General features: G+C 34.6%; 1 protein-coding gene and 1 long non-coding RNA gene across 14 annotated transcripts in view; one reads left to right on the top strand and one right to left on the bottom strand.

Moving 5' to 3' along the window:
• INPP4B (inositol polyphosphate-4-phosphatase type II B) overlaps window positions 1-22,200 on the top strand; it is a 1,027,382-nt gene that overhangs the window by 912,149 nt on the left and 93,033 nt on the right. For all 13 annotated transcript variants that reach the window (XM_007496289.3, XM_007496287.3, XM_056802732.1 and 10 more), the window contains 3 exons: window positions 614-731; window positions 5,072-5,212; window positions 13,007-13,104. In XM_007496289.3, the coding sequence (XP_007496351.2) occupies window positions 614-731; window positions 5,072-5,212; window positions 13,007-13,104 (357 nt within the window). The remainder of the gene's footprint in view (window positions 1-613; window positions 732-5,071; window positions 5,213-13,006; window positions 13,105-22,200) is intronic.
• The window catches only part of LOC103105965 (uncharacterized), a 140,240-nt gene that overhangs the window by 102,085 nt on the left and 15,955 nt on the right, over window positions 1-22,200 (bottom strand). The gene's annotated exons all lie outside the window — the stretch shown is intronic.

The raw sequence follows: 22,200 nt of genomic DNA, 5'->3' as shown, positions 1-22,200 counted from the left end.
ATTAGGGTACACATTTTCTCTTCTTATAACTCTTTGCCATTTTGGGTAGTGGAATTAAAAATACATCATGAGCTCATCTGGACAGGAGGCTCTGGATAGAGAGTCAGGCTTGGAGATGGGAAGTTCTGGGTTCAATTCTGGCCTCAAATACTTCCTAGCTGTGTGACCCTGAGCAAGTCACTTAACTCCAATTGCCTAACCTTTACCAATCTTCTGCCTTGGAATCAATACCTAGTTTCTCTTCTAGGAGAAAAAAAAGCATAATTCCAACACCAGTAATTTCTAATCTGATATTAATGGAAATCAAATATCAGCCCTAGCAACATTAAATAGGAATTTTCTTTTATAACCTAGTTAAAATGATTATCTCTACTTTCTAAGTATATGTTACTTTCCTTCCCTCTCAAAGGACATTAAATCTTGGAATTTGACAAAACCATACTTGTTTGAGCCCTGAAAACCATCAGGTTCAAGGAAAACCTTTTCAGATAGAATCATTTTACTCAATTTAATTCACTAAGCACCTAGAATCAATTCCATCATAAGCAGGTAATCTCTGGTGATGTTTTTGTCAAATGACTTGTTTGTAATGAGAGCCTTTTCTCCTGTTCAGGTGAAGAAATTGGAATGCTGGAGGATATGGCTGTTGGCATTTCAGATTTGCAGAAAGTAGTCTTTAAAATAACTGAAGCCAAATCCAATGATTTCTTGCCCATTATAACTGGAAGGCGGTAAGTAGTGACTATTTCCTAAGCATTAAGTTCTTTTTTTAATTTTTATTTAAGTATTTTCCATGATTACATGATTCATTTACTTTCCCTCCCTTTTTCCTCTTTCCCCTCCCAGAGCCAACAAACAATCCCATTGATTTTCTTTTATAACCTAGTTAAAATGATTATCTCTACTTTCTAAGTATATGTTATCATGTATTATCATCTAATACCTATTTCCATAGTGGTCAATTTTTGTAATAATCTTTTAAAAACCAAAACTCCACCTCCAATACCCATATAAAGAAGTGAAAAATCAAATGTTTTCCTACTGCATTTCTACTCCCATGGTTCTTTCTCTCACTGTACATAGCATCCCTTCGGATTGTCCTGGATCATTGCACTGCTATTAAGTAGCAAAGTTGATTACATATGATCATCCCACAGTGTTTTAATCTCTGTGTACAATCTTCTCCTGGTTCTTCTCATTTCACTTCATATCAGTTCATGGTGGTCTTTCTAGCTCCTATGGAAATCAAGCAGTTTATCGTTCCTTGTAGTATTCCATCACCATCATATACCACAATTTGTTCAGACATTCCCCAATTGAGGGACGTGCCCTCATTTTCCAATTTTTCCGGAGCATTAAGTTCTATTCACCTGTAAAATTTGCTTCTTATAGAAAACCTGATGATTTCATAGATTTAGAACATGAATTTAGAGCTGGAAACAACCTTCAAGACTATCAAGTCTAATTTATTCATTTTATAAGATGAGGAACATGAAACCCAAATTGCTCATGACTTGACATTTTAAGAAGAATTTGATTCCATGTCTTCTGAACTCCACATCCAACTTTGTATAAATTATACCATACTGTCTCTAAAAGATGTGAATGGGAGTTAAAAGGCTTCTTAAAAAAATTTCAACTTCTGTATTTTTTTTGGATGTGAAATACCATTGGCTGTATGGCTAATATGAACATCTTGCAAAACTCAGATTTCAGAAGGGTAAACCAGGAACAACCAGAAATTGCAAAAAAAACAAATTTGACCTTAACATCATGGAAAATGTCATCAAGTCCAGTCAACAAACATTCACGAAGCACTTTCTCTGTGATAGATGTTGTGCTAAAATCTGGGAATATAAATATAAGCTGAAAAAAAGACAATTTTTGTCTTCAAAAAGAAGCTCACATTGTAATAGAGGAAGACAACATTTCAAAAGATGTTGAAAATTAAAGGGCTTAGGCAAGAAAAGATGGAGATACCTCATAGGAAGGCATGTTAAATGTTCACTTGGGAGCATACCCCAGAGAGCAAAAAACATATAGCTGGTCTCAGTGACCTCCATAAAATGAAAGTTCTGTGTAATGAGTTAATCAGAGGACAATGTTGCAGAAGGTACTTCCAAAGGATGAAGTCTGGGCATAGAGTGAGCTTCCAGTATGAAGTCCTAGAAATCAGAACTTTGCAAAAGTGAAATGGGCTGCCTGGGACCACTGATTTCTTTCTTTTAGTTGACCATTTGTCATGTAAAGCAGGGATTCTTTTCATTTATAGATAACCCTTGAACTCCTTTTCCACTGAAATTCTTAACTCTGTAAATATTTGTAGATCTACTCTTATACTGAATGTCAATGTGCTCATGAAATATGGGGGATTTTAGAGGATTTCATGACTTTTATTAGGATCTAAACTAAAACTGTGTTTTCACTTTTTTGCGGGAATCGTTTCCTTAATAGCGTCATAATTCTTGAGATGACTGTAAATTAAATTCAGCTAAAAGCAGCAACATTTTAGAGGAGAAAAAAGATGTATTTCCTCTGTCAGGAGTATATACCTCCATTTTTCTTAATTATTCCTGACAATTCACTCCCAGACTGTGAGCCTTCCGAGAAGGGTTGGAAATAAATAGCTTAGCAGGTCAGAGCATGATGGGCAAAATATCAGGAATAATTAAGAAAAATGATGGCATTGTAGAGTAGTCCTCAAAGAGAAGAAAAGCATTGCTTTGTAAATCATTTCAATCAGAAAGGAACCAACTGGACCATTGCTATTGTTGGCCATTAATTTCCCCTTTTGTAAAGGCCCTTTAAGGAAGTCAAGTAGGCTTAAGCCCTGTAAATCCTGTAACTGTAAGAAGAGAAGACTATTGCTCAGAAGCCCTCTTCTAACTTCTCTTCCCCTTGATAGGGAAAGATAATATAGGATTCCATGTCAAAGTATATAAGGAAATTTTATACCGTCCAAGCCTCATTTAAAAAAATCTTTTATGTCTATGAGTAGGCAAGAACCTGAATTGCTGTCTAATTAAAGGCATCTAGGGGTAAATCAAAGATCACTGGAAAATATGAATGATATATTCGATCTCATGGAGAAAAATAAGAGGGACCTTTTATTTTTAACCATTGCTATTTCTTTGAATAAAGCTTAGATTCCTGATCATGCTCTTGGGAATGGATAGAAACAAGTCTTTCTCATATTTTCTTAGAAATCATACCAACCCATGAGTACTGAGATGAGTACAAATGAAATTTTTGTACCGTTTATACACAGCACAGAGTAACTTTCTAGAGGAAATGGAAGAAACTTTTGTGTAGGGTCAAGAATTTCTAGAATTTTTATTTCTTAATTATACATTTAAATCCATAAAGAAATGGCACTGTGGCATTATAATGACATGGGTTCTTTGAGGAGAGACAAGGTAACATAAGTGGATAGAGATCCTTGATCTAGAGTCAAGATTACTTGGGTTCATTGCTTACCCTTGACATTAGCAATGTGATCATGGCCAAGCTACTTCACCTCTGTGAGCCTCAGTTTCTCTAACCTATGAAATGGAGATCATAATATATGACATATCTAACTAGTATATAAAGTATTTTGAAAGCATACTATTTAAAAATGTGAGCTGTTTTCCCTACATTCCTTCCTAAGAGGTAGATAAATAATCACCTTTCTGTTACCCAGGCAATCAAAAGGAACTTGACAACCACAGATAAAATGGTGCCTATAGGAGAAAGTTATAATACTGCTCCTCATTACTGAGTTTATAGCAGTTCAAAATGGCCATTGGACACAGCTCCCTGGTCACAGGAAGACGACTGCACAGTAACAGTATCATTAAGTCCATCCTTACAGTGAGAGAAACTAAGAAAAAAAAAGAGTTGATATGACAAAGGGATTCCCTGTTTGTCTTTTCTTTTTTTTTTTAATAAAAATTCTTACCTTCTGTCTTAGAACTAATACAATGTATTATCTGTGTATTTGTTCTAAGGCAGAAGATCAGTAAGGGCTAGAAACTGGGGGGTTAAATGACTCATTCAGGACCACACAACTAGAAAATGTCTGAGGCCATGTTTGAATCCAGGACCTTCTGTCTCTAGACCTGGCTCTCAATCAACCGAACCAACTAACTGCCCCCTACCAGTTTGTGTTAGGATGTTAGGATTGTGACCTTTGGTGTCCCTGGACATATAAAAGAACTTCAGCTTTTCCTTTTTCTTAGTCAGCTTCCCCATAGTTTACCTTAAATCCAGGTTAACTGTGTGTGTATATATATATATATATATATATATATATATATATATATATATATATACATACACATGCATATGTTATTTTTTCTTTTTTAAGTTTATATAATTAATTAATATAGAATATTTTTCCATGGTTACATGAATCATGTCATTTCCTTCCCCTCCTCCCACCCCTTCCCATAGTCACCGAGCAATTCCACTGGATTTTATAAGTGTCATTGATCAAGACCTATTTCCATTGATATTTGCACTAGGGTGATCATTTAGAGACTACATCCCCAATCATATTCCTATAGAACCATGTAATCATAACTGCTTATATTTTTATAGCTGATGATGACCAGATTTCCCTACCCCACAAATTTTGTACATGACATAAAACTTTTGGCTTCATCCAATGTTTAACACAGTGCATGACACATAATAAGTTTTTATTAATATATGTATGCTTGTCAACTTGGCCTTCATTGGCTCTTGTTATCTGTTACCTTGGAAGGTTCAGCTCACTTCACTGAGACTCAGTTTCCTCCTAAGTTAAGTGAAGAAATCAAACTAGAAACGGCCACTGCATTCACTTCCATGTCTAAATACGTGGTCCTATGCTCCACTGATCATTATATGAAGTTTGTTTTTATACTTTTTTTGTGAATGGTTTGCCCACCATCCTGCAATTTGCCTTAAAAGAAGAGACTCTTCATGTCACTGACTTTTAACATAGCCTAAGGAGATGCCCCCATCTTTAACCACAGAATTATAGCCATATCCAGTATATGAACCTCTTTTCCTCTTTTTTCCCCTTTGTTTTTTTGTTTTGCTCCAGTGAACATTATGTAATAGAGGTCAAGCTTCCAGCCAGGATGTTTGAGTTGCTGCCGCTAGAGATTAAAGAAGGGAAGCTGTTACATGTGTACCCAGTCCTCTTTAATATTGGAATCAATGAACAGCAAACTTTGGCAGAAAGGTAAGCCTGCAGTGGAATTCATGCTACCATTTCTCTGTGCTGAGCTCTGAAATCCCAGATGTTTACACATATGGGACTTGTTTGGAATCAAGTTCAACATTTTCCTTCTTATCAATCCTAATTCGTTAAGCAAGGGGGAAAATATCAGATTTAAGGAAGCCAGTTCCAGATTCAACCAAAATATATGCTAAACCAAGGAAAAATGTGAATAGCAATATTGAAATTCACTTGAATTACAACCTTGATTTATAAAATAAAACCTAGCTCATCAAGCTCAGTGTGCATTAACTGATATGTAATAACATGTCATATATAAGCATTTTCATTGACTTCTACATCAAATATTTTAATTCACCATAATCAAATATTATATCCCCTCTGAGAAAATTCAATATCAATCATTAATAAACATTTATTACATACCTATTATGTGCTCTTGGCATTGTTCCAAGCATTTAAGATATGACTTTTCAAAGGTAGACAGTCTGTGCTCTCAATGAGCTTACAATCTAATTGAGGAAGAAGACACATAAAAGAAAATGGAGACTGGAGGATGGGGAAGAATGTACTTGACTCAGAGGCATGATGGAGAAGTCAAGAGATGCAGCCCCATCACAAATGAGATGTTCTGAGCTGAACTCTTCCTTCAGTGATGGTGTTGGAATTCCTGGCCCCACTCTTCAATCCATGGCATGCCAACATCATTTTTCCAATATGGGTAAGGCTGACAATTGTGGGGAATTGTCAAAATCTGAAGCCTCAGTAGGAGATAACTCAAGTCATCCCAAAACCTCACAGTTGTGTTTAATAGGTCAGTCCTATATCTTGCTGCTGAAACTGACCAGTTATATGACTCTGGACAAGTCACTTAACTTCTGTTTGCCTCAATTTCCTCTAATGTTTTGTATTTCTATATATTTGTATTTCTATTTCTATATCAAAGACAATTGGTCTTTGTCATCCTGTGTATTTTATTTTATTTATTTAAAAAATATTTGAGAGGGATCCATAGTTTTCCATAGACTATGGTGATATAATAGTATCTGTCTTCCAGAGTTTTGGGGAAGACCAAGTGAGATAATTGTAAAGCACTTAGCTCTGTGCCTGGCATGTATTAGGTGCTATATAAATGTTGACTATTAATATTGTTGTTAGTCTTATTAATTGCATCATTTGAGCCAAATGATAGTATACCTTTTGGAAGAGCTCAAAATTATCTGGATTCCCAGTTCCTTGGATGGTCCCTGAAATCAGAAAAATCTACTTTTCAATATCTTTGAATCCTAATGCCCCTATATTGTCATCCTTGGACATATATACTATCTCTTTTCCCCAGCTGCTTTTTGCAGAGCAATAACTGATGTTAGGCTTGCTTCTAGACAAATACCAAACCCATTCTTCCCTACCTTTCTCCCCAATTTCATGACTAATTTTCCTCTTGATTGTACCTGTGTCAGCATAAGAACATAAGTAACATTATATTTTAGAATCTTCTTTTGTGGTGTTTAAACTTCACAAACTTGCTTTAGTTTACTTTCAATGTAGCTACAAGGGAAAAAAAAGCTTTGAAATGACTAAATACAACAAGGAGCTTCAGCTGATATTTTTTAAATAAGCAAAACATTAGATTTCCAGCAGAAGGCCAAAATAAATAGGAAGATTGGCCAATAATAGGTACATTTAGAGTTATGATTTGGGATTTTCTTTCTTAAATCTAATTAGTTTTCTAATGTATCCAAAATAAAATCAGGGTTTTATTATCAACCTGCCCTTTCTGGCTAAGATCTACCACATAGCACTGAGTATCATTACTGAATTAATCTTCTTGAATAGAATTAAGAACACATAAAATAATTTTCCATGTCACCATCCATTGAATAGTGTAGTCTGAAGACAGGGTGTTTGTCTTTCATAGTCTCATAGGATAATTTTTAGTGAAAATGACTTTCAAAACGACAATGACTTTGTAAATTACCATTAGAGTTGAGTGTTAAAGATGACTCCAATAAAAATCAATGGTAGGGGGCAGCTGAGTGGCTCAATGGATTGATAGCCAGACCTAGAGATGGGAGGCCCTAGGTTAAATCTGGCCTCAGACACTTCCCAGTTGTGTGACCCTGGGCAAGTCACTTAACTCCCATTGCCTCGCCCTTACCACTCTTCTGACTTGGAACCAATACACAGTATTAATTCTAAGGTGGAAGGTAAAGGTTAAAAAAGAGTCCTTTGCAATAAGAATTAATGACAAGTTTTATGGCACATCTACAATTATAATTTTTTCATGGTCCCTCGCAACCAGTCAAAAAATATGATTTTGGTATTAGACCAATAAGGTTATTGTCAAAACTGCATATTCAGGGCATAAAATGATTTCTTTTCAGTTTTTTTGTCTTCAGCATAGAATTTCTATACACATATATATTCCTACACACATAAAGATAATAGATGGCAGAACATGGTTAAAACCAAATGAAAAATAGATAGAAGACACCATTTAAAGTAGGGATTATATAACCTGAAGTCTATGGATTTAAAAAAAATGTTTTAATAACTATTTTATATAATTGGTCTCTTTCATCATTCTGTATATTTTATTACATTCATTTAAAAATATTATCCTTAGAAGGGGTTCATAGGCTTCTGTAGACTACGGAAAAAGGGTTCATGACAGAGAAATAGTTAAGGATCCCTGATTTGGAGAATATAGATTTTACTTGCCTTAAATATTTTCTCCATATATTTCTATGCTAGTCAGTTCAATTCAGCTGCACAATAATTTATTGTGTCTGCCATGTGCAAGGCCCCATTCCTGGCACTGGGAATACAAAGGAAAAATAAAACTCCGTTCTTGTTTTTGAAGGAGCTGACATTGTACAATGATGCTAATAAGGATTTTTCATAAAGCTGAGGCATTAGCAACTTCTGACTTTTTACTTGAGTTAGACGTAGTTTGATGAGTCAAAAGGACTTTCCTTGGTTGCTTTTAGTGGTTTTCTGGCAATCCAGTCAGAACAAGGAGAGGATTATCTGAGACTGGCAGAAGCAATGGATGTGATGTATTACACATGGGCTATACTATTGCTATACTATTGGAAGTATGAAAAGATCTGAGCAGTTATCAAAGTATGAAACCTAGAGTAAAACCCCAATGGGAGACCAGACAGAAAAGCCCAGCTGGGGACCAGGAGCCAGAATCAAGGTCTACAGATCCATTGGATTCAGTAGACAGTAGCAAAAGTCAGATGGAAAAATAAAATATGAGGAGAATCCAAAGTTTCTGAGGGAAAGGAGGTATAGCAAATCAAGGAATGAGAATGTGTTTGTGCTTAGTCTGTGTTTCCTAGGAATCATTACTATTTACTTTATTAAGATTTTTGTCTTATTCTGAATCCTCCAAGGGGCTTACTTGTAATATCCTCACAGTGATTAGATTCCTTACTGTTTTTTTTTCTTTCTCCCATTCGTTTTCTAAGTTAGAAGATTCTTCCCAGACAATCTGATTTTTTATACTTCTGACATATCCAATATTAAATATTGTTTTATGCTGTATTATATTGAGTTTTGGTTCTAGCTTTAGCTTCCTAAATGTGGGAGTCAATATCTAACCTACCCAGTTGCACAGCTGTGGAGTGATATTATTTAATTATGTTATTAAATTATAGGAAATCTGTCTCACCAACTTTGACTGATGATGAAGCCCTGGATTTGGATATAATAATGAAGCAATAGTTTCAAATACTAACTCTCCTACATACTAACTTTTTGACCTGGGAAAAATAAGTTCCCTTTCCGTGTTCTTTATCTGTAAAATGATGGAGTTGGATATGACATTTTCTCAGCTCTCAACTCAATGATCCTTCACCTCATATCTATGCCCCACCTCCTTTCAGGTGGATCTTGCTAGATATAAAGACTTTTGTCAGTTTGAACCTAGAACCTGAGTGGGATGGTCATGATTCATAAGAATATATGGTATGATGTAATGAAAGAGAAAGGCAGCTTGGTGGTACAGTGGAGAGAGTGGTAAGTTCAAATCTAATCCTGGGCAAGTCACATAACCTATCTGCCTCAATTTCCTCATCTGTAAAATGAATTGAAGAAGGAAGTGGCAAACCACTCCAGTATCTTTGCCAAGAAACTCAAATGTGGTCACCCAGAGTTGAACATGACTGAAAAGTCATTGAACCCAAAAAAATGAGGGAATGAAAATAAATTAAAAGATGTGGATTTTATTATTGTTTCTACTACTAATTAGCTTAGTAACCTCAGTCAAATGTTAACTCCTCTGAGTTTCAGCCACCAGAATCCTGAAAGGAGAGATTTGGATCAGATGTTCCCTTAGTTTGAAAATTCTATAATTTTATATCTTTTCCCATAATTATCTATAACGTTCTGTTGACATAGCTAAATGAAATAAGAACAAAAAGTACCATTTTGCATAATGATTGAAGATTAGCAAAAAACTTCATAAATATTATCTTATTTGAGCTTCACAACAATCCTGGAGGACAGGTGCTCTTATTCTAAGGAGTCTGGGGCACAAAGATGAGAACTTATTTTTCCTGGATCACATCATTTGGGATTTAAAATCATACCTTCTGTCTTCCAGTCCAGGGTTCTACCACAAGTCAAAGTTGGTGCATTGCCAATCATGTAGTAACATAAAATGAAAATTGAAAAAACTGAGATGAAAAAAGGTTAGTTATGCTAATCTCCCAGAGTCCCACAACTAGTAACTATGAGTCTCAGGTCTTTCTGATTCCAAGGCCAGCTATCCAAAAACTAAACTGCCTAGCTGCCTCAATAGAATTATCTTGTCTAGATGCAATATGTGTGTATTTGATCCCCCTTTTTAAAACAGTTACAGATAACCATCATAACATTGTAGTGGCAAGACACTTTTAAGATAATTTCATCACCTGAATGAGTAAGAAGAGTGTCTTTTCTCAAATCTAATATAGACATCTTGTTCAATTATACAACTCCTTTGAGATCCTTTGTGGCAAAAGGAGGCCTTCTGGCTTCATAGTCAAAATAGGACAGATTCGTATCAGCCCATCTGTGTACTAGAGAGTTACACCACAAGGAAAATGAATGTCAAAGAAAATCATCAAATGGCAAGTTTTTGTGGCAGGTTTATGATTAGTGACATGATGAAAAATATTATCTGGGGAAGGGAAATCTGACAATGGAATGGTAAATGGGCCTAGAGTATCAGGAAGATGAGGCAAGAAATTGTAGAAAATATTGACCTCATTAGGTTACTTCATTTAATTCAGAGGAAAAGTAGAAGGAAGAATTAATGGTGACTTTTAAATGAAGGCATGTGTGCTGAAGGAATGATAATACAGTTAGGTTTGTGATTCTTTTTTGATTAAGCAACTAAATGCTATTGATTAATGGCTCAATGGCTAGTTGGAAAGATGTCTCTAATGAAGTGTCATGGTACCCTATCCTATTTGGCATTTTTATCAATGTCTTGGATAAAAATATGGGAATGTTCATTAAACTTTCAGATGAAAATATATGAAGGGATGGAAATGGAATTTGCAAAGGATTCTTTGGGGTATACTGGTGGACTCACAATAAAATGATTAAATTTAATAGAAATAAATATATAACACTTGCTTGTGTTCCAAAAAATCAACTGTGCTCATGTAGAATGTGAAAGACCTGAAAATAACAGTTTATTTTAAAAAGGAGGGAGCATATAGGAGTTTCAGAGGATTGAGAGCCAGGTCTAGAGACAGAGAAGTCTGGGTTCAAATGTGACCTCAGACACCTCCTAGCTGTGTGATCCTGGGCAAGTCACTTTACCCCCATTGCCTAGCCCTGACTTCTCTTCTGCCTTGGAACCAATACACAGTATTGATTCTAAGATGGAAGGTAAGAGTTTAAAAAAGAAGACAAAAAAGCATTATGGGTTTTTAGCTTAATTGGAACTCAATAAGTATTCATATTTTCACATATTAGCTGGGAAAAGAAATGTCCTTTTAGACTATCATAATAAAAATAGAATAGTCAATTCAGAGATGATCAGAATACCTTTGATGACAAACATTCCATTCTGAGAACCACTTTGTTAGTATCATTTAACAAAAAGAAAATGAATGATATTGGTACTCTCTAATATACATTTTTTCAATAAGCATTTTTAAGAGTGTGTCAAGAATTGTACAAATAATGCTGGGGACCCAAAGATGAAAAGTAAAATGTCATCAGCCCTAAGGGGAAAAACAACATGTACATAGAAAACTAGATAGATGGATAAAGAGATGGATAGAGGACTAGATGATAGATGGATAGATTAAGAGAATGATAGAAAAATAGATGATATATATATATGTATGTATGTATGTGTCTGTTGGTATTTACAAAGATACACAAAGTAGGTAAGAGTAGGTAAGGGAATGAATATAGGCTTTCTATAGAAGATAGCACCTGAATTGATTTTTTGCAATAATTCTGTGAGATGGAACTCAAGAAGAACCTTCCAAGCATGAGGATAACCTATACAAAGAAAACACACACACACATGCCCACACACAAACACACACATATACCCATACTCATGCTCACATTCCAAATGTCCTGGAAAGGGATCAGTTTGTAAGTTGATTTGCCTGGAATGAAAATCATAATTCATGTAATAAGCCAGGAAAGGCAAACCTGGAGCCAGACTGTGAAAAGGATTTTAAAAGCAAAATAAAGGAATTTTTCTTTCATTCTTGAGGCAAAATGGAGATGCTGTAGATCTTTAAGCAGGGGAAGTGATGTGATCAGAGCTGTGCTTTAAGAATACCAATTTGGCATCTGTGTGAAAAATGAATTGGAGAAGGAAGACACTTAATGCACAGAGTCCAATTAAAGACTAATGTAATAATCGAATTGAGAGGTGGCGAGAACCAGAACTGGAGGGGTTGGTGGTTGCTTGAGTGGAAAGATGGCATAGATGGTAATATATTATGGATATAAAATCCATACTTGGCAACTGGTCTGAAGGGAGAGGAGTCCAAGAATGACTCCTTGAGATTAGGAAATATAAAGACATTTGAAAGATTGAGAAACATTTTTTTCTTCCTGAAAAATAGAAAGCTTAAGAAGAGGAGTAAGAAGAGACATCTATTATTAATAGTTTTCAAATATATGAATCCAAAGCAAAAAATCATATCTATGAGAGATAAGTGGATTGAAAGGATGAAACCGAAGTCATAGCCCAAGGTTTCAGGTTAAATTAGGGAAAATAAACTATATGCAAAGTCCAAGTAGGTGTGGTCAGTTTTGAACCAAATAGGGTGGCACAGTAAATGCAAGATCTGAGTATTCTGGAAAGTTCAAGCTGCAGTAATTGTGTGATTTTAGAAATGAAGAATACAGCCAGTTGACCAGGGACTCAACACACAGTTCCAACACAGAAGAGAAAGAATAAGGCAGTTGAAGAGGCACTGATGTTTCTTTTTTTTTTAATCTTTGCTTTCTTTCCTAGTAACAACTCTAAGACAAAAAGGCAAGACAAATGGGATTAATTGACTTGCTCAAGTACATAGAAACCAATGCTATCTTTCTTTCCAGAGGGGGAGCAAAGTTACTTTCTGATTGTAAGGAAGAGTGGGAAAGATTCATATATTGAAGAAAATGGAAAATTTAACTTGGGTTGAAGTATCTCTTGTAGGGAGCATCCATTAAAAAAAACATTGTCTTTTTAGGAAGCTCTTGTTTTTAGTTTCTATAAAAAGGGAAAAAGTAAAAGTTCTGACATATGATCACAATTTCTTTTATTCCCTTTCTTTTAAGGTTTGGAGATGTCTCTCTGCAAGAAGGCATTAATCAGGAAAACTTTGAGCTCCTTAAGGAATATTGCCAGTTGATTACTGAAAAGATGCCTCCTAGTTGTAAGTATACATCTTTTTGAATATTTGGACAAAAGAAGCATTGGGTAGAGGAAGAGGGAAAGATGATTATATTGACTTTTTGAGACAGTGCTGCTAATTTCTAAGATGGCATTAGGAAAAACTATGAAGTTACTCTTACCTCTTTGAAACACTTCCTGAGTGTTCTGTCTGTGGCCCTGATAAATGTCAAAAGTGAAAGCTAACTAAGGAGTAATCACAAATTCAAATGAGAGTTTGTCAGAAGCTTGTTTGTGTCCAAGAGTTATTTTAGATGCTCTATATGTGGTTAGTGTTTCTAGCCTGTAGTAAATAGACCATAAAAATGTATTGAGGACAAATATAGATGGCAAGGTAAATATATTATAAGAAATAATAGGGATGAATGAAAACACTTAAAAATTAGAACTGTTTGCAAATTTTACATTTTCTCAAGCATATTTTGTGACCACCACAACAGTTTGAGGGGGGTGAGGATTTGCTTCAGCTGCAAAGAGCTTAGGAGTCAGTAAGTCAATAAACTTTTATTAAGCCAGGCACTGGGTAAGTGCTGAGACTACACAGAAAGACAAAAGACAGCTCCTGTCCTCAATGAGGTAGAAAACACTAAAAAATAAGCCAAAAGGGGGATAGAGGTGGTAGTGGGCAGGTGTAATGAGTCCAGAGCAATACATCTGGGTAAGAAATGAAGAGATTGTTGCCCTTGGTGTCCCCCTTCAATAGAGGACAGAGGAACTGCTCCACATTGTCCACTTTATAACCTCACCTAACAGTAGCATCTGGAACAGGAGTACAGAAATGGTGAGAGTATCAGGCTTGATGATGAGATTCTGAGAAAGTTCAGAGGAATGGAGCCAGATGAGAAATGAAGGGATGCATGGATTACATTCTCCCTACCGTACCATGCCACTGTGATGGAGCAGCAATTTAATAATCTTACCTTAGTCATAACCTTATCTGGTTATTCTTTAGTGAAAAGAGTCCTGTATTTTTTTTTTCATTTAGAATGACTGGATTCAAATCTTGGCTCTGCTACTTCTTACTCCTCTGACCTTACACAAATTACTTAAATTTCCCTGAGCCTCAATTTTTTAATCTTTAAAATGAAAGTTTTGTAATAAAAGGCCACTGGGATCTCTTCCACATCTATAATTATGGCACATCTTATTTATATGTCCTTAGGTAAGGCTTTTGCCCTCTAAAATCAGCTGTGGGGTAAATGGGAGGGTAGGACTAAATGTAAAAATTAAAATTAATCTCAAATAATAAAAATATTATATTTTAAGAGATTTATTAATAATCATTAGAAGTAACAGAATAAAAAAATCATGTGCCCATGGCTAATCAACCTGTTCAAATCCCTGCTTACCACCACAGTCACCAACAGGAAGAAATGAGGCTGGGACCAGCAACCCCACTGCCTAATATCCTCTGTCTACAGGAAGTACATAATGATAGGAAGTCAGTGGGCTCCCAGTAAATGTAGTTTTAGGGTTACAGTTTTCTAATTATACACAAATAACACCCAACATTTCTTCTAGGTCTGAAATACCATGACTTGTAAAATATATAATTCCTGAAAATCATTTTATTCTTGACATCATTCGACATTTTTACTTATTGTCACATGGCAATTGAGAGTTCATCAGCAGTGAGCTAAGTAGTGATTGGGAATCTGGATTCAGCACACAATACTCCTATGTGAAATTGTACCCAGGGAGCAGAAATTAGGCCTTTATTAAGTACAAAAACCATGTTATTTTAGAATAGAAGCTAAAGTTACAATCTGTCAACATAAAATTGTTCATTGAGGTCTTTTTTATAATTTTAATTTTTTTTCAAGAGAAGGAATTTTCATGCCATCAACAAATGCTATTGACCTGCTGCTTGTTTTTTCTATCTCTTACCTTATCTTCAAGGGATGATATTAAATATTAGTTTCCAGACAGAAGAGCAGAAAGGCCTGGGCAATGACAGGGTTAAATGACTTGCCCAGAGTCACATAGCTAAAAAGTATCAGACATCAACTTTGAACCCAAGACTTCCTGACTCTAGGCCTGTCTCTGAGTCTACTGAGCCACCAGCTGCCCCCCAACATAGCAGATTTTAATAAATGTTTATTGTTTGGGGGCAATATTTCTCAATGGAAATAACCCTCGATTTAAGGTATGAGAATCTGAGTTCTGAGTTTTGTTTTCTCCACTTGGTACTTCAGGGAACTTGGAGAAGATTCTTAGTCAATCAATCAGCAAATATTGATTATGACTTGGTTCAAGTCACTATGCTGAGTACAAGGCAGAGAGTGCCTGAATTTGAGAATTTCACCTTATGTGTGGAGTAAAAACTGGACATCATAAGCATATACAAAATCCATTCAAAATAAATCTGAAGTAATTTGGGAAGAGTAGAGAGGAGCATACCTGGATGGATAAGGAAACCTGAACATGTGGAGGGGCTAGTAGGTGGCTCAGAGGATAGACCACCAGGCTTAGAGAAGGGAAGTCCTAGGTTTAAATCTGCCATTAGTCACTTCCTAACTGTGACCCTTGGCAGGTCACAGATCCATCATTCGCTTGCCCTTACTGCTCTTCTGCCTTAGAACCAATTAAGATAGAAATCAAGGTTTATCTATATCTGTATCTATACCTGTCTATCTCTGTCTCTCTGTCTCTCTGTCTCTCTGTCTCTCTGTCTCTCTGTCTCTCTGTCTCTCTGTCTCTCTGTCTCTCTGTCTCTCTGTCTCTCTGTCTCTCTGTCTCTCTGACTCTATCTAGAGAGAGAAAAGGAGGTAGAGAGAGTGAGGGGGAGAGAGCGTTCTCTTTTTGCTTATACACAGAATATATTTTGAGTAGACCTTTTAAGTGACTAGCCATAGATTTGAGATTTGATAGCCATAGATTTGAGAACTATGTACTCCATGTTGTTTAAGCCTAGTTCTGAGGGAAATGAAAGATTCTAAGAGATGGACATAAGGATTAGGGGCAGAAGATGGAGTATCATGAGAGAAACAGAAAGACCAGTTTGCCTTGACACTAGGATGCAGGAAAGAAAATATTGTTTAATAAGATTAGAAAACCAAAAGAAGAATTACTATTGTCTCTTTGAGGCATTATGGAGCCATTAGACTTTATTGAATAGGGGAATGATCTGGTCAAACTTGTACTTCTGGAAAATCAATTCAGAATCTCAGTGAAGGATGGACAGAAGAGGAAAGAAACTTTAGACAGGGAGACCAATCAGGAGCCTTTTACAATAATTTAGGCAAGGAGTGATGAAGGCATGAATCAGGTGATGGCCATGTGAGTAGGAAGAAAGGGACAGATTTAGGGATATTGAAGAGAGAGAAATGATAGGATTCAATGATTTGCTATATAAGATGAGGGAGAATGAGATGTTAATGATAATGCTGAGGTTGTGAATCTGGATGACTGGAAGGACAATGGTTCCCTTGAGAAAAATAGAGAAGCTTGGAAAGTGGGATAGAAAGTTTGGAGGAAAATATAGCTTAGATTCGCAGAGCCTCAGTTTCTTCACCTGTAAGGTAAGGATATTTGTCCAAATCATCTCTATGGCCCCTTCAATCCTATCTCTGTTTTTTTGGTAGAAGTGAGGTAATAAAGCATGAAGGAGTTAAATAGTCTGAATTTGAAGTGATTTCCTTTCGGCATTTTTTCCAGCATATATTTTATCCCAGAATAAAACTTTTCTTAAGCTGCTAGGCTTGCATGTGCATACACATTGGAGATGATTTAGAATACTTCCTGTTAAGAATTTAGTTATAATTAGCTATTATTCCCCCTCAATACTAAATATTAATTTTTAATAATAAAAGGAAATTTGGTATATGGGGAATCTTGGATGGCTTCTTGCCTTTAAGTAGGATTACTTATTCCAAATTAAAAAATAAAAATGACTAGGAAATATCCATTTTCTCAAAAAAATGTAAATACTCTTTCCCCCTTCTTTGGTTGCCATGGTAAGTAGGGTACGCATGTGCATATCTGTGTGTGTGTGTGTGTATGCTGTTTACATTATTTATAACAACCATATTTGGAGGTATTCTCAGAGATTTCACTTTCAACTTGATTTCTACACAAATCAATTCTTCTGGGACTATTAACACATCTGAATATATTCTTTGAAGGTGTAGATGATGATTATTAACAGGTGTGCAATGTTCAAAAGAGGCTAGAGCTACTTTATGAGCAGCCTTTGAATAAACACTTGAATGAAGATTGTCACATCTCCTAAAAACAAAGAATAATGTTTTTCTCCTGCTCTGTGATTTGGATTCAATTCCTTGAGAATTTATGGCATACCTGCAGTGTCCAACACAGTGATGGGCACTGAGAAGTATAGATATGATTGATATAACAATCCCTGACATGAAGATATTTTAAAATCTTAATGGAATAAGGTATAGTGGCAGGAAGGAAGGGTTTGCAAAAACATAAGAAAAAATTTTAACATGTAACAATAGATCACAGGATTTAGAACTGGGGGAAAATGAGGTATAGGGATAAGGAAACTGCCTTGATCCAAGTCCAGCCAGGTAGTAAATACTACCTCTTATTTGAACACAAGTGCTCTGACACTCAGCCTAAGGCTTTTCCCACCATACTATCAATCTCTAAAATGAAGATGTTTCTAGGTAACTGAATTTTTTAAAATTTATTCACAGAATCTTCAATCATTAATTTCTTATTTTCTTTATTTTTGCATTAGTTATTTCCAAATATATTATCTCTCTCATAGCCACTGGTTTTTCCATTGTTAGGATGGAAGTAAGAAAGGGGGTAGGGAAGAGAGAGAGAAAAAAAAATAAACACAAATAACTAATCCATTGAGAGGAGCAAAAAATATGCAACTTCCCATAATAAATGAATAAATAGCACCAAGTTCTTACTATGTGCCAAGCCCTATAGTAAATAGAGGGGATGATTCAAAGAGAAAAAAACAGACTGCTTCTAGTCTCAAGAAGTTCAAAGTCTAATTGGGGTGATAATAACAAGATCAGCACAGGGAGGATGAAAATGCCTGAAGTCATGAAGGTACAACAGAGAAGTGGACTCTAATGCTTCATCTCCTTTCTGAAAAATGAGAATTTAATCATCATAATTATACAACATTTGGGCCTATTTTTTTTTATCCTTTTTGTTAATGTTGATATAGCCATTTTGCATGTGGCTGTTCCTGGTTCAGCTATTTCATTCTGCATCAATTCATATAAGTATTTCCACATTTCTCTGGATTCCTCATATTCACTGTTTATTAGAGTAATATTCCATTACATTAATGTAGTCCATTCTATCATCCTTTTTAAAACCCAACCACAATCAAAGAATCTCCCTCAAATTTTTTGTCTACTTTTACTTTTATGAGTAGTATTTTGTAATACCATTTATATAATTCTAAAGCGCATCTTTATAAATTAACTTTTAGATATTTTATGCATTTTCAAGTTATCTAAATCAAATTTATCTTTCATTTTCTGGATTTTATCATTATTATATTTAAATGATGATGATTTTTATAGAAATAGGTTTATTCTGATACTTTACTGAAATGATTATTTCAATTAGTTTCTTTGATAATTATAAGATTTTTTTTATGTAAATCATGTCATTTTCAAATAGGAATCATTTTATCTCCTTTTTATTATTTTACCATTTATATATTTGTTTTGTTTTCTTCTCATCACCAACATTTCTATAACTATGTCAAATAGTTATAGATAAAAAGTGGGACATCCTTGCTTTACCCTTTTATTTATTGTGAAAACTTCTCTTGTTTCTCTATTGTACTTAGAACTGTATTTTTATGCTTGTGTATATATTTTATTATACCAAAATGGCCTTTCTATGAATATTTTTGATGCTTAGCATAATTAAGTATTGTGCTATAACAACTTTTTTCTATATCTCTTGATATGTACTTTTTATAGTTTTGGTTTTAATGCTAATGATATGCTAATTTTAATTGATGTTGACCTATCCTTGCTTCCATGGCATAAGTCCAATTACATCAACTTGAACTTTTTAAAATATATTAATATAGTCTTTAAGATATGGTTTTATTTAAAATCCCTATGTTAATATGTATGTGTTATTATCTTATAATCCTCTTATTCTGCTTTCTTTCTCTTGATTTACCTATTGAAAGCATTTTGTCTCATAAAAAGATTTACGTAGAATGATTGTTTTATCAGTTATTGGGATAATTTGTTCATAATAGATATTAATCATTCAAAAATGTCCAATATAATTCACCTACCTAATTATCTGGTTGGTTCTCTAACAACCCAGTTTGGGTTGTTCACTTTTATTTTACAAGATAGTTTTTTTTAGATCTCGATTTCTTATTTCATTAATTTGAATAGTTGATATTTTCATAGGTAATCATTTCCTTCTGTAAGGGCCAGAATTGTATAATTAAAGGGTTGGACTAAATTATTTAAGAGTATGCTTGCCAAGAAACATATTACTCAAGTCAGAATGACTTTTTATGGTAGTATGTTTATAAAAGGGGAAAGAATGAAAGTAAGAAAATCAGAGAAAGTATAGGGTAAGATATCTAACCTAACACACTAAGTATTTTGTGCCAGCCCCTGGCTCAACCTAGGCAGGGCTAAATAGTCCTCAACTAGAGGTGCCTCAGGTTTGAGCAGAGGGTCTGGTGATGAATAAAGCAAGGGCTTCAGCATTTCCTGAGGCTAGTATCTCCAGAACAAGCCAGGGAAAGGAGTCAGCCTTTTTTACTCACCCACATGGTAGTTCAAAGGGAAAATAGGAATCAGTCCTAGGTCCTCAGCCAGAGCTCCTCCAGGGTAAAGGCTCAAGACCTCATAACAGGAAGTTCTTGGCATTTTTAAAGACCATTCCTTTTTTGTCACTTCTTGTGCCTTACTTCCATTTTATGTGGACCAATTAAAGCTAAAGCTTTGCTTAGGCCTGCCCAGTGGTCAGTCAGTGGGTTCTGATTCATCACCTACTTTTATACATTTGGGTTTCAGACCTCTCCCACTTAAGGATAAGTGGGGTGTATATGCTTCTGGGGATTAAATCTAAAAATGGGCAAGGGAGAGTTAATCCCATTTTAACACTTCAAGCATTTAGTTCTGATTATTGTATATTCTGAAAAATCTTTTTACATTATCTCTATTATAAGTTCATGTTCTTTATCTTTTATTTTGTCAACTTTTACTTCTTTCTTTTTATAACTAAGTTAGCCAAAAGTTTATTGAGTTTATTTAGTTTTCCCAGAAATTTTAGCTCCTATTTTTATTGTTTACATTTTATCTATTATGCTTTAATTTTTAAGTTTTTCACTTTTGTTTATTTAATGATCATCTAAAGTATTTATGATCTCAGGTTATTAATCTTCTCTTTTCTTATCTTCTTGATGGATTAAGGAATTTATAATTATAAATCTATAATTTCAGAATTTTAACTTCTCTTCTAAGGACTTCATTAATGTTATCTAAAATGTTTTGATATTCCTTTCTCATTGCTATCATTCTCTTTTATATAGTTGTTAGATTTTTCTGTTGTTGATTCTTTGATCCATTCATTATTCTGGTTGTCATTTAGGTGCATTATCTTCCTATGTTAAATAGTTGAGAAGGGCCTTAAAAGTATGGATGGCAGAATGTCGACTCACCATTCATTCCACTTGGAATTGTTAACATTGTAGAGTCAATCATTTTATTTTTGCCCTTTCTGTTTGGGACTTTCTTCTCTCCAAGTTCCTCCATTGTGTGCCAGTCTTCCTATGATAGATATTTATATGATGTTATGGGATGTAATAGGGTGACTAAACAACATTTTAAATACTAAAGATCTAAGAGTTATAATGGATTGAAAGCTTAATATAAGAAAAAAGATTAAGAGAAGTAAGAATGTGTAATGAGTCATAATATCCAGATGAAAGAATCTAATAGTCATGCCACACACTTCCATGATCAGAGCACATCTACATTAACATATTCAGTTCTGGATATCAATCACAGCTTGAAGAAGATGTTGATGACTCAATGCCCCCAAATATATTATAGTGTGGCTTTAAAATAAAGGGGGCTTTGTCTTAAAATTTTTATATGATATACTTTTATAGTAGAGTTTTTGTATTATGCTTGAGATGCTTTAATTTCCTTAGATGAATAAAATAACATCCTTTATTACTATGGATTTAATAAATGTTTGCCTTTACAAAAAGAAAAAAATTTCTGGCATATGCCATTTCAATACAATGTGTTTTATCAATGACTTAAGTGAATGGAAGGGGGACAATCAAGATCAGAAGATATGAAGAAATCATTCCATGTGATTATTTGTTGAAAGAACTAAGAACTCTTATTTCATTTTTAAAATTTTATTCCAGGGAAGGAATGGGGAAGGGAAGTAGATTAGAGAGTAGTAATAGATACACCTTAAAAAGAGTCTTCTTAAATGCACAGAAGAAAACAAAGAAATAAAAAAAAAGAAAACAAATGCAGCAGATTTAACACTAACTACTTTGTTAAGTTTTCTATACACTGCCATTTTAATGTACATAATAGAGTTCACAGTTACTGATGGAAGAGGTTTTTTTTTTAATACATTGAAATGCTTATTTGTTGGTGATTATTCAGTTCCCAGTTAAAAACAAGAAGACATTTTCTTAAATGAAAATAAGAAGTAAAGACAGTTTACCCTGGGAAAGTTTTTGGAAGGTGGAATAGTAGTGTCTTGGGGGAGAGAATTTTTAACTATTTAAAGTGGTAACATATGAGAAATTAGACTTGCTATAAATTGCCCTTGAAAACATGACAAGGAACAGTGATTAGACACTAGAAAGATAGATTTAAGTTTGATACAAGCTAAAAATAGCTAATAATTAGAGCATTTAAAAAATGAAGTAAAATGTCTCATGAAATGGAAGCCTTACTACATTGCTTCTGGCAGAGGCTACATGACCACTTATCAACAGTCTTTTAGGAAAAATGCTTAATTCAAAAGAGGTTAGAACCAGATTGCCCTGAGATTTCTTCCAGGATTGAAATCCTATGATTTTGTGTTTGATTCTCTTTTCAGGATCCATGTCTAAGCCATCAAAAAGATT

This window comes from Monodelphis domestica, chromosome 6 (genome assembly GCF_027887165.1).
Source record: "Monodelphis domestica isolate mMonDom1 chromosome 6, mMonDom1.pri, whole genome shotgun sequence".
Classification (NCBI taxonomy): domain Eukaryota; kingdom Metazoa; phylum Chordata; class Mammalia; order Didelphimorphia; family Didelphidae; genus Monodelphis; species Monodelphis domestica.
Note: the sequence above shows the minus strand (reverse complement) of the source record. Positions and strands in the feature narration are given on the sequence as shown.